General features: G+C 49.0%; 2 protein-coding genes across 2 annotated transcripts in view; both read left to right on the top strand.

Moving 5' to 3' along the window:
• PtA15_11A558 (uncharacterized protein) overlaps positions 1-290 on the top strand; it is a gene marked incomplete at both ends in the record, with an annotated part of 2,360 nt that extends 2,070 nt beyond the window's left edge. The window contains 2 exons of the mRNA XM_053161478.1: positions 1-20; positions 87-290. The exon at positions 1-20 is cut by the window's left edge and continues 51 nt beyond it. Of these exons, the coding sequence (XP_053025421.1) occupies positions 1-20; positions 87-290 (224 nt within the window). The remainder of the gene's footprint in view (positions 21-86) is intronic.
• A 3,403-nt stretch (positions 291-3,693) lies between these two features.
• On the top strand, positions 3,694-9,507 carry PtA15_11A557 (uncharacterized protein; the record flags this gene model as incomplete). The annotated part of the gene is made up of 8 exons (XM_053161477.1): positions 3,694-3,843; positions 5,326-5,502; positions 5,579-5,813; positions 5,901-7,386; positions 7,482-8,481; positions 8,547-9,228; positions 9,297-9,387; positions 9,462-9,507. 8 exons carry the CDS (start codon positions 3,694-3,696, stop codon positions 9,505-9,507), a joined length of 3,867 nt encoding a protein of 1,288 aa, XP_053025420.1.
• Positions 9,508-12,962: the final 3,455 nt, after the last annotated feature.

Below are 12,962 nucleotides of genomic sequence, written 5' to 3'. Positions count from 1 at the left end.
CACGAAAGGTTCAGCGATTTGTAAGCACGTTTTTGTTCTTTGCTCATGTGCGACTTGCTGACTGAGGAATGTTTCTCGTCGCCCAGATGTCCCAACCATTTGCTGTCGCTGAGGTCTTCACAGGTCTTGAAGGCCGACTTGTCCCCTTGAAGGACACCATTGAATCGTTCAAGGGTATCCTCGCTGGTCAACACGACCACTTACCCGAAAGTGCCTTCTACATGGTCGGTGCCATCGATGACGTCAAGGCCAAGGCTGATAAATTGGCCGCTGAAATGAAAGACAACTAGATAAAATGCTTTGGCGTTCTCCCATGAAGTACACCAAGCACAAGTTAGAGAAACCGGCATATATATATACTCTATTTTGTTCTCTATGTCGACGTTTGTCCCGCTTTGGCTGTACTTGTTTGTTGTCTCAGCTTCAAAAGAAATGTGAAAACGCTGTTTCACTTTCTCTTCATGGTAGATTTGATCAATTCCATTCTCAATTCATATAATAAAAACATCAAGCAACAGGGTGCTGTTTCTTGAGTCATCTTGTCCCAGCGTCATTGGCCCGCATGTGGGCTATTTGAAATGTAAGGTGGAACAGATGTTGGTCAGTGAGGAGCTCTCCCTTGGTACATGCTTGCTAAACCCTGGTGGAACAGATGTTGGTCAGTGAGGAGCTCTCCCTTGGTACAGTCACTGGACAGATACATTGGTACCACCAAAAGCTCATTCTAGAAGGCCAACCCACAAACTTGAAGTCATGAGGATTTGAGAACAAATGTGTAAAATGACTTCAGAAGAATGAATATAACAAAATAAAAAGTATTTGGAACATCACAAAACTTACAAAATTGCTTGCATTAAATGATGATTTTGGAAAATCTTCAATACCATTCCAAAAAAATAATGAATAATCAGAATCAATAGATTGACATGTGAAATGAATGATAATAAATGAAAAAAATGAAGTCCAAAATCCATTCTGAAATTTTATGGGCAGTGAAAACACATCAAAAAGTACAAAACTGCACTGCAGGCAACAAAAAATCAGTGTTTGAAGTGTTCTCACTGCCGGCAAAATTTCAGAATGGATTTTGGACTTCATTTTTTTTCATTTATTATCATTCATTTCAGATGTAAATCTATTGATTCTGATTATTCATAATTTTTTTGGAATGGTATTGAAGATTTTCCAAAATCATCATTTAATGCAAGCAATTTTATAAGTTTTGTGATGTTCCAAATACTTTTTATTTTGTTATATTCATTCTTCTGAAGTCATTTTACACATTTGTTCTCAAATCCTCATGACTTCAAGTTTGTGGGTTGGCCTTCTAGAATGAGCTTTTGGTGGTACCAATGTTTCTGTCCAGTGACTGTACATGCTTGCGGTGCCGTCTGAAAAAAAGAGACTTGCAAAGATCAATCTATGGCTTGTTTGGTTCCCATTGGACACCCTTTAGGTGGAGCAAGTTTCTCATAAAGAAGCTGAAAGTCAAAACCACCAGTCCTCTGATGTTTTAATTTCAACAAGGACAAGCACTTGAGTGGTACAGGCAGTAATTTGAATTGTTGCTACTCTGGCATACCACTCCTTTCATGACTGAGACAGGTGGCAGATAAGCTTCAAAAAAATTATGCATATGCTTGAGATGCTTAGTGACTTGTCCTGGCCAGAATTGCTAAGATCTGGAAAGAAAATAGTCTAATGATAGTGTTGATTTTACTGGCCACTTTGTGCAGCATGTAATCAATGTCAAAATTGTCAACTTCTAAGTACCAGCAAGTATTATTTCTCATTCCTCTTACAGGTCTGATCATGAAGGTACTTCCTGTAGGATCTATGCCCCCCTAACAGACAATCTCACAGATCTGCCACCCAACAGATGCACAGGCAGATCTGTCCTCCCATAGCAGACATGATACAAACAAATACAGAGATGCAGTCCACATAGACAGCCCATCTTTCCTGCTGGCTGAGAACCCTCCAGGTTAGCACATGAACCCCTCCAAGCTCCCCATTCATGGGAGGGGTTACTTGAGCGGGTTGTATGAGAGGAAGGCTGCTGAGCTGGACAGAACAAAATATACCAGACCCTGGTAGATCTGTGGATATTTATTCTGCTAAGGAGGCCTAGATCCTACAGGAAGTCTCCCATTATCAAGCATGTGTTCACTGAACCCAAAAGTCAGCCTCATTTTACCAGTCATCTGGTAGCATAAAAATTTATAGCTTAGCATTTCTGAATGAATCATCAGCTCCAAATTCTCTGCTCCTTTGTCTTGCAAGATGATGATGTAGGTCAATTAAACCCTGCAGTTGAATTCATATTTACTTTTCCACTTCTTGAGGCCATGGAAACTCAGACTAGGAGCTATCATGGTAAAAAAAAACTGTACATATGCTGGGATTGATCCTGCAAGGACCCTGGAAACCCCTTATACATGTGGGTATGGGGACCAGGGAATTGCTTCTTTTTGGCCAATTAATGCATTTTGGTGTGTATACTTGAGGCAAAATACCCCCGGGGAACCCCAAAACCCCAATGAAAAGCCGGGTTCTATGGGTAGTAGCAGATTTAACTAAATTTTGGCGGAAAGTTCATACATTTGCCATGTTTGATGCTTTTGGGTTCCAACTAGGGTCTTCAAATTTGACTTGCATAAAATCATAACATCATCAAATCATACACTTCCAAGCTGAAAAGATATGTCCCACCCAAACAGTCAAAGCAGAGCAAAATTTCTAAAATGGTACATATAAATCACCACTTAAATAAGTTTTAGGATTTTATGATTTTATGATTTGAATGTTTTATGATTTCAAAATTCAACTTTGATGGCCATTCATACCAACTTCATGCCTACCATCTTTCAAAAAAAAATGGAAATTAAATTTAGATTACCCACCTACTTGGGGCGTTTCCAGGGTCCTATCACTGCAAGAAAAAGTCAAGCAAGTGCCACCAGTTGACATATGGAACTTCAGCGTTTGTCATATTTTGCCTTCAACCAAGCTTCAATGTGCACAGTGACTGTGCCAAAAAGACCAATGTCTGCTTGAGTGGAGCTAGAAAATGGAAGTTACACAGGAGAATGCCTCATGTCAACTGCTGTGACTTGCCTGACACTTTCTTGCAGTGTATATCCCATGGCAGCTTCTGCACTGAATCCAAACCATGATCCTTGTGCTTGTCAATCAGCTTTCACAAGAACTGCATCTGGGACTTTCAGTCTCCCCCTGCTTGCCCCTCAACAGAACCCCCTGTGAACTTTTGACTGCAAGTAGTCAAGCATCTTGGCTTGACCACCATGCCTTTTTTCTTTTGGCATATTCTGGGCTCATGGCATCCATTCCTGAGGATGTGAGTTCTCTCTTGGAGACACCTTATTCACGGGGCCAGAGCAGCTGCTACTGATCAGGCAGCACACCCACACCGGAAAATAGAAATTTCAGTAATTTATTGATGGTGAAGTACCCCACCCCGGGTGAGCGCAGAAAGAGAGAGAAACAAAAGCAGGCTTTTTGGCTGGTTGTGTCTGGCCGAACGGGGTTCCTTGGGGCAAATGTTTGGGCCACATTTTCCCCTGCCAACACACCCCAAGCTCTCCGGCCAACATGCTGACCGCGCACGAGTACCAGGGCTCTGGGGAGTTGGGCTAAGTTTGTAGTTGGAAGGTGGACGATCGCAGTGCTCGCATGACGGCCGTCAAGAGCCCGGTGGCGGTTGGACGGCAGTTGATGAAGATCCAAGACTCGAATTGGCTCCAGCTGCACGCAAGGCTGGCGAAGCGGGTTGGGTTGGCATTTGCTTCCCCGGGACCCTACCATGCCTTCGTTGACGACGACGTAAAGCGAGCTAGCTATGTAGAGTTATGCAGCTCCACCAGTCTCACGAGATGATCTCCGTTGCAGGGCTCCCCATGCCACGCTTACATTAGCCCGGAGAACAAGCAGAAATTGTTTGTTCCGACAGAAATCCAAATTCTGGGTTTCCAACAGGTCTCATGAAAATGTGTTGTGTGACAGCCGAATCGCTGGCTTGGAGAGCTCTCGAGAGAGCTATTAGTTCTTTAGTCGGGATGGATTATATGCAGGCTATCGAGGCCTGCTCGGCGTCCATCTGGCGCCCCCCAGATCCGAGATCGCTGAGATGATCCCCCACGAGCGATTGTGCTTCCGGGATAGTGCCTGTGACTCATAGCGCCCGTTTGTCTCACGGAAAGCAAATATTAGAGATCATGGCCGCCAGACCGAGACTCCAGTGTGGATGGATGTAGTTGATCAGCGGAGTGAGTGGATCTCTTGCTGCTGAGGTCAACCAACAACATGAGCAGCCATTCATTCGTGGGCCTGGATATGCTGGCTCGAAGGGCGTCTTCGATCTTGGTAGATTTTGCATTTGTTTCTCTCATCCGTCATCTCAGCATCATCATCCACATCGTGACCTCGATCCCTGGCTGTTCAGTTGGTGATGGGAGCTTGGGAAGCGCCGGCTGGCATGTTCCCAGCGGAAGTTTAATTGCCCTTTTTTTGACTGGCTTGGACTGCTGCTCTGGCCTGGAGCACTCCACTGCAAGAAGGGCTGAAGTTGGATGTCTTTCGTTTGTCTTTTGCTTGCTTAGCCATTGTTTTTTGCAGCAATCGTCCATCAGTGTATGGAGGGAGCTCCTACACAACTACATTCCTGAGCCCTACTCTGTCGTCGTCCACTGTGGAGAGGGTGGTTGTTTTTTTTTTTTTTTTTTTTTGTGGTGTTGGTGTATTCTCTTCTCTCCGCTGGCCCCTTCTCGGCCTGACTCTACCCAGCTCTCCCACCTTCTGCGCTGCCCGTTGCCTGCTTAACAACCACTGTCCCCCTCCGCCCCTCCCATTTATCCCACTCTCCCTCGCGGGCTGTCCTGGCTGTGACTTTCCCCCCCTCCCCTTGTAACCGAGGCCAGCTCGACTGGAGTGGCACAGACACTGCGCCGCCCACGCCAACGATAGACAGGCTCCACTGAGCTTTCTTTTCTTTTCTTTTCTTTTCTTTTCTTTTCTTTTCATTTCATTCCACACACACACACTTTCTCTCGTCTACATCCCCCTCCTCGCATTGGGCCTGCCTCCTCCTGCTCCAGGGCCCCCCTTCCCCCCCTCTATCTCCCCCTGCTATCTCCCCCTCCAGCCAGCCTGCCAGATACATCAAGCCAGCCAGCCCCTCCCCTCCCCGCCAGCAGCCCGCCGTCTGTCTCTGCCCAGCCCCCTCACCGCTCCTTCAGCACTAACCCACCCACCCACCCATCCCCCAACATGCACCCGCCCCAGCATGCCACCCGCCAGCCATCGCAGTCCCACCATGTCGACGCTCCCTCCCCCGTCGCCTCCCAGTCGAGACACCGCTCTGTCCATCAAACTCCGACCACCCCACACGAGCCACTCGCCTCACCTGTCAATATGGTCGGCCCATCCCACCCCATGCCCCGCCAGCGTGTATATTTCGGCCCCTATCTGCTCCTCCAAACCCTTGTAAGCCATAAAAAAAGAAACACCAGCCAAAAATCAGATAGATAAAACCAACTCACAAACACTACCGCTTATCTAGGGCGAAGGCGAATTCGGGAAAGTCAAGCTGGGTGTCCATTCATCGCCCGACCGGTGGGGCGAGGAGGTCGCAATCAAACTGATCAAGCGGGGGAACGTGGACACCCAGGCCAGGATGATCAAGGTTGCTCGCGAAATCGATGTCCTCAAACTCGTCAAGCACCCCAACATCGTCAGGCTCTACGATGTGATTGAAACCGAAAAATACATTGGAATCGTCCTCGAATATGCCTCTGGTATGCAGACACCACCCACTCCCCTTGATCATTGACTCTCACACTCAGTGTTTTTTTTTTTTTTTTTTCTTTTCTTCTTTCATCCAGGCGGAGAACTGTTCGACCACATCTTGGCCCACCGTTACTTGAAAGAGAAGGACGCTTCAAAACTTTTTGCACAGCTCATCTCCGGCGTCACCTATCTGCACGCTAAAAAGATCGTTCATCGGGACTTGAAGCTAGAAAACCTGCTACTAGACCGCAATCGCAACATCATCATCACCGACTTCGGCTTTGCCAATCGCTTCGAGGATCGCACCAATGATCTCATGGCCACCTCATGCGGATCGCCCTGCTACGCCGCCCCCGAACTGGTCGTCCAGGACGGCCGCTACGTCGGCTCTCAAGTCGACGTTTGGTCATGCGGCGTCATCCTCTATGCCATGTTGGCCGGATACTTGCCCTTTGACGATGATCCCTCCAACCCAGATGGTGACAACATCAACCTGCTCTACAAGTACATCATCAACACACCCCTCAGCTTCCCCGACTGGATCACAGACGAACCCAAAGACTTGCTCCTCAAGATGCTTGTTCCCGACCCTCTCAAGCGTTGTTCGCTCAAGGATGTCGCCAATCATTCGTGGCTTGCAAAGTACCACCATCTGTTCACCCGTTCATTGGAGGAGCTCGAACGTCTCTCGGAAGAAAACGAACAGGCCAAGCGATTGATGCTCCAACGCCAACGACAACTCATGGCTGCCAACAACGCCAATCGATCCCAACCCAGCACCGGAGCCGATGGTAATCGGGTCCATGGCTCCGGCAATGCGTCAGCTGCCAACAAAGCCCGAGGCCATCAGAGTGCCATGGTTGTCCCTTCATCCGCAATGGTCAACCCTGACGAATCCCTACAGTCCGCCCACGCTATCGGGGCCTACCAGCAACAACAGCGTCAAGCCTCTGGAGGCGCAGTCACTCATCTACACTCCAACAGTAACCAACTAACCACTCCTCCCGCCACCTCCAGTCGACGCCACCAACAGGCCCAATCAGCCGTCATTGTCCCAGTTTCCTCACTCAACAAGGAGAATGAAGAGATCGCAACTGTGCCTCAAATCCCGAATGACAAGATGGTTATCGATGAAAATCACAAGACCAGCGGTACTAGTGGCAGCGGTAAGAAGCGCAAGGTGGGCGGTACTGCCGCGCATCCCCCGGCTTCTCAGTCCCAACATCGCTACACCGTTCAAGTCGAATACACTGGGGTTGCCAAGGGCAAAGGCAAGCACGCCGAACCCTCGACCACTGCCGGGGAGGCTTTGGAGTCAAATGGCCTAACCCAAGTTGCAGATGAGGGTCAGACCAGCACACCTCGGATGTCTCCACCAGCTCCTGCCACCTCACTCTCTTCTACACCCAAGCATGGCCACGAGTCTCAGCTTCAGACTACTCCCCAGCCGGGCCGAACTCACAAAGCTTCCACCGCTAATACTTCCAAGACACTTGACCCGAGCACGGCTGGCTCTGATGAGACCCCTACCCCCACCGTTCCTTTCCCTTCGCCCTCCCAGAAGCCTTTGGCTGCAACCGGGTTCGTCCTTCTACAATCCTTCATTTTTTTTTATAGATGATTTCCAACATGCTAATATAAACCATCCTTTTTCTTCTTGTGATGGTAATCTGCAGGGCTGTCAAAAGCTCCAGCCAAGTCTCCTTTAGTACTGCGTCTCAAAACTCTGCACTACCCAATGGTACATCCAAAACGAGCGCCGCCAAATCACAGGCTCGCCACAGGAAAGGATTGTCAACCGACCGATTCTTCTCTCGACTTCTTGGTACCAACACAACTCAGTCCGCCAATCCCCCACCCGTCCCCAACCCCAAGAAGTCGTCTGGATACACCACGACCAATCCTCCTGTTGCAAAGACAGCTAGGCGGAAAGCATTGAGTATGGTCGTCGAGCCCTTGAGTGGCAAAATTGCTTCTGCTACAAACGCTCGCCCCAACAGGAAGTCTGCCAAAGTTACGTCTGCTGCTCCCAAGCCTGTTGAATCACCGCAGGCCGATCAGTCGAAACGCCGCCAACGAGGTACAAGTGTGACTGCAGCTGGATCTCCGACAATCCGTGCTACAGATGGTAGCATACCGCCACCGCTACCAACTTCCGATAAGTCCACCACAGGCTCTAGTGTCAAGAGACGGACCACTCTGACAGCTGCACATGGCCGCCTCACATCGAGCAAGATGTCGACTAGTGGCTCTGCACCCCAAGTGGTGGCCCCGAAAAAACCTGGCTCACAACGATCCGGCCCGCCTTCGGCAGAGGCCACCCCCACTCACGAAGAAGCGACCAGTGTTCCTCCAAGGGATACCCAAACCGCTTCGCCTAACTGGAGCCAGCACACACCCGCAGCTAGTGTTGCCAACAGCACTGGCCAAGCCAGCAACAGCAGCAAAGCCAAGCGCGTTATGGATTGGTTCCGTTTCAAGAGCTTGAACGGCAGTACGACGAGTGCCAACCATCCCCAAGCCCCTGCGAACGACCTTCTTACCCCGCCTGTACCTATTCCCACGGACTTTGATGCCAGAGTCAAGGCTCATCAACCCGCTCAGCCTACCAATCTCAACGGCCATCCTCCTGCAGCCGCGCCCCAGCCCACTTCGCACATTCCTGCGCCTCTGATGGTAAGTGTTTCTTTCTACTTGTGTGGGCTTTGCGGCGCGTTCCTCACTATTCCGTTTGATTATAGTCGAACCAGTCCGTGACTCAAACGTCAGCGGTATCCTCCAAAGCTAGCCATCGCTTCACCCTGGCGCATCCCCGTCCCAGTACATCTACTGCGGCCGAATTTAGGAATCCGGCCATCGTTCCGTCTGCAGGAGCCGAGCGCAGCAGCGGGGCATTCAACGACAGTAAACTGAAGCTGCATCATGGTGCGATTGACCAGAATGCGATTTCGTCGAAACTGCCGCCGATGATCATGGCGCAACTGAAGCAGATACTGTGGGAGATGGGGATCGATGTGGTAGAAGAGAGCTCGATGAAGCTGAAGGCGACGCGTCGGTCGAAGAAGAAAGTGGTGGCGAGTCTGGGGATGGGGGTGTTTGAAGCGCTGCAGCAGCAGCAACAGAAGCTGCAGCACCAGCACCAGGACCCTTCGAGCGGCGGCGGTGGCCCGTTCAAGTCGATCTTCAACCGGAGACCCCAGACGGGCAGCACCAGCACCACCAGCCACCAGATCGGCGTGCTCATCGACCAGTTCGGCCACGTCACCACCGGCCCCAGTCTCCCGTCTGCCTCCGGCCACAACCCCGCCTCCGCGGGAGGCAGTCTCGGCAGCGCCAGTGGCGCCGATTACACCACCAGTGCCCAGCCGTTGCCCTCCTATGCTGACGACCCATCGGTCGACAGCGGCGACGACGTCCGGTTCAGTACGTCTGCCCCATCCCACCCGTCTTTGAACTCACCCCTCTGATTCCCCCTCTCTTTCTTCTGCCAGCTGTCGAGATCACCCGGCTCCGAGGCCTCGCCGGACTCTACGCCGTCGACATCAAGCGGCTCAAGGGCTCGCTCTGGAGCTTCAAGTACTTGTGAGCCCGATTGTCTGTCTCTTTTTCTGTCTCGTTCTGGCTCTCATCCTCTTGGCTCTTCTCTCTGCTTGCAGGTACTTGCAAATCCTCGAGCGTGCTGACTTGGGCCAGAAAGCGTAGCGCTTGTCGCCCCCCCATCCTCGCCTCCATCTTGCCATTTTTTCACTTTCTAGGCCGCCGCCGTCTCATTCGTCCCCCCATCTTCCAGCTTCCTCTTTTTGGATCTTACTTAGTTCTGTCCTTCCTGCTCCGTCTCTGCTTTCGTTTCCCCACTCGTGTTGAAAGAACCGCCCCCATGTCCTTCATTCTTTCTTCCAATCCAGTCCCTTTTCCAACTAGTTTTGAACCCCCTAAACACCCCTTTAATGCTGTCCTTTTCCTCATTTTTTTTTCGTGTGTGTGTGGTGTACGATATACATATAAATATATTCATTCTTCTTTCGCTCCTTTTTTGGCTTCCAATCGGGGTGATCTGATCCCCTCTCTCACCCACCGTCCGAACCCCCTTGCTCCGCTCGATTTCTCTCTCGCTTTTTGCTTACCACGCTTGGCTATGAAGACTCCCCGTTTCGTTTCGTCCCGTCCCTGCATCTCCTCTTCTTTCCTTCCTACCTCTCCACACAAAACATGATCAGATTTCCCCGCTCCCGATCGACACCCTGTCGCCGCCCCGTCGCGCTCGCTTGTGCTTCCGAAATCCACCCCTTCTTTCTTTCCGTGTGTGTGTGTGTTTCCGGCCGAACAGTCTTCCTACCGTCCCTCCTTCCGTACGTAGAACCTTCCGCCTCTCGGCTTTCCTTTCCAGCATCGTTTCTGTGTAGTTTGTCTCTTCCTTCTTCATCTCTCTTTCACACCAGCGTTTGTTTGTTTTTTTGGCTATCTGCTTGGTTACCATTGTTTTTTTCTCTCTTTCTCTTTCTTTTTGTGTTATTTACGACTGCTGGTTGGATTCTCCTCTTTTCATTCGGCGTGACTCATCCGGTCGCCCCAGCCGTCCTCAGTGCCAGTGTTGTACATAGAAGCTCCCGCCTTGCCTCTTCTTTCTTTCTGCTCTTTTCTTCTCTTTGCACCCCGTTCCACCCAACCTTGTTCCTTCCCACTTCTTTCTTAAATTTTTAATCCACACACATGAAACACACATCCCCCCTTTTTAAAAAAACAAACAAAAACAAAACATAGTTGAGTATTTAATCCTTTGTTGTTGTTGTTTTTGTTGCTGTTGTTGTTGCGTTTGGCTTGAATCATCATCACTTGACAATCTGAATAGAAGGGCTTGGCGGGCAGCTGCCAGGCGTCTGTTTTCTGTTACAATTCCCAATCAGCACAATCCATGTCCTACTAGCCCAAGTCTCTCTCTGAGCACCTTCAGTTTGGCCTGGGATTGTTGGTGGTTGTTTTGGCCATCTTGTGGGATCTTCTTTCCAGCCCTCTTGGAAGGCTTGGAGAGGTCCAGCTACCAGGTAGTGATGAGTGAGGAGAGGGGCTATGCATCTATGCGTCTGGTGCTGCTCTTTCAGATAGGTGGGCTCAAAGATTAAACCAAGGAGAGGGCAGTGAATGATAACAATTATATACTCAGCAAGTATGTGGGTAGGAGAGACAGCTGGTGTTCTTGAGCTGTCCATGGAGGACTTCCTGTGGAGGTTCAGGGACCTCTGGATGCCTCTCTAGATCCCACATTAACAAACCTATCAGAGGTGCAGCCAATGCATACACAAAAAACCCAAATTAACACACCTTTCAGAGGCACAGCCAATGCATGTGAAAGTTAATGAGTCACAGGCTTAGGAAGATGTATTCCTTTTGGCCAACAATTAAGAGTTGAGCCTAAGGGGTGTAAATTGAAATCTGCAAGGCATCTTTCTTTGTGACTCTGGGGTATGCTGAAACAGGGGACAATCTCCTGAACATCAGATGAGATGGTGTATGCACATCAGGGGCCTCCTCCCTCATTTACTACAGGTCATCAAATTCTCAATATGATCCCTCACACTGACACAGGTATTTCCAGGAGTCTGGAGAGCACACTGGCACATGCCAAGAGCCAGATATTGCTTGGTGGCAGAAAACCAAGGTACCCAGTGGCATGTCCCAGTTAAAGATCACCATCCAATACCTGTTAGCAGTTAACTGGAACACATTGCATGGTACCCTCAATGCACCTGCCAGGAAGTTGTGAAGTGGTGCTTTCTGGTTGAATTTCAAAAGGGAGGGGCCTTCACTCAGTTGTACCTGTCTGGCCAAAACCCCTTAATATGTTAGGGGGCTCTGGCAGGCACTAATGGCCTGGGACCCTCAAGATTGTCTAAAATGGCACTTACAGAAATCCAGCAGGTAGAATAATATGACTTTCAGAAATCCAAAACATACCACAAATGGGTTTTCAAGCACAAAACCCACTTTTTCCCCGTAGCAAAAGTGCATTTTGGACCATATTTACATGAGCTGTTTCAATAGAGCCAAAGCTCCAAAACTGACTGAAGGAATCTGTTTTGAAGTTCAAATGATTCCTGAAGGATATTAAATTGCTCTGAAGATCCATTTTTGGATTTTTTGAGATTTTTCAAGAGTGAACATCCTATCTGCAACAAAATTTACTGATTCAGTGGCTACAGGTGTAGGATCTGCAGATATCTATGGGTTTGTGAATCCAAGAACCACAAGGCCTGATGATTTTAGATCCTTGATTTACATTTCTTCACTTTTCTTATTATATTGAAAAAATTAGTACAAGGAGAACAGTTGAGAGTGAAAATTGTTGAGGGTAACATAGGTGACACAAAAAACAAGTGTGAAGTGCCATGATATGGGCAAGGACATAGTCTGAGCACATTGATCATAAAAGCAAACTCATCATTTGATGAGTAAGTAATCAACTGAGGAAATACAAATAGACTATGAGTGGCTAGAGTACAGGCTGAGTTGTGGGTGGAGATGGTAGAAGCACATACTAGATGTAGAGATACTCATTTATCTCAACAAAAAGATGGACTAGTACCAAATGAAAGCTGAGGCCCCAAAGTATCAACTGGCCTTGAGGCAGGTCCACAGGAGCTCAGGGGGAGGCTGGCTGGGGCTTAATATTTCTCCTTCAGCCATTTGTGATTTCTTTCTCAGCCAAAATCATGAATTTGTGAATAAGTCACTCCCTACAGGAGGGGTGGCTTTGCTGCCACAGCAAGCCTTCCACCAGGGGGAACTGGTGTTAGGTTAGGGTATAGGCACACACCAGCCTGTTTGGTGTGTTTGGTATGCACTTTGGCTTACCCTAATTCTTTTTGGGCATGCCATGGGATACCCCATTACCCTTGGCGTGTGTAACACACCGACCCATTTGGTGCATGGAAAATCTACCCACTTTTGTTGTGCATGCAGTAAAAGGTGTGCATTTAGGCCACTCCTTTTTTTTTTTTTTTTGGGGGGGGGGGGGGGAGCAGGGTAGTTTTTTCTTTTTCAAAACAGTGATCCGTTGTGATGGATCCCAGCTTGTCCAGTAGGACTGCTGATTCCCTTCTGCCCATGATGGTTTAGATCAACTGCAATCTATGTAGTTGATCGAGTTCCTTTTGGGAAAT

Source organism: Puccinia triticina, chromosome 11A, assembly GCF_026914185.1.
Source record: "Puccinia triticina chromosome 11A, complete sequence".
Lineage (NCBI taxonomy): Eukaryota > Fungi > Basidiomycota > Pucciniomycetes > Pucciniales > Pucciniaceae > Puccinia > Puccinia triticina.
Note: the sequence above shows the minus strand (reverse complement) of the source record. Positions and strands in the feature narration are given on the sequence as shown.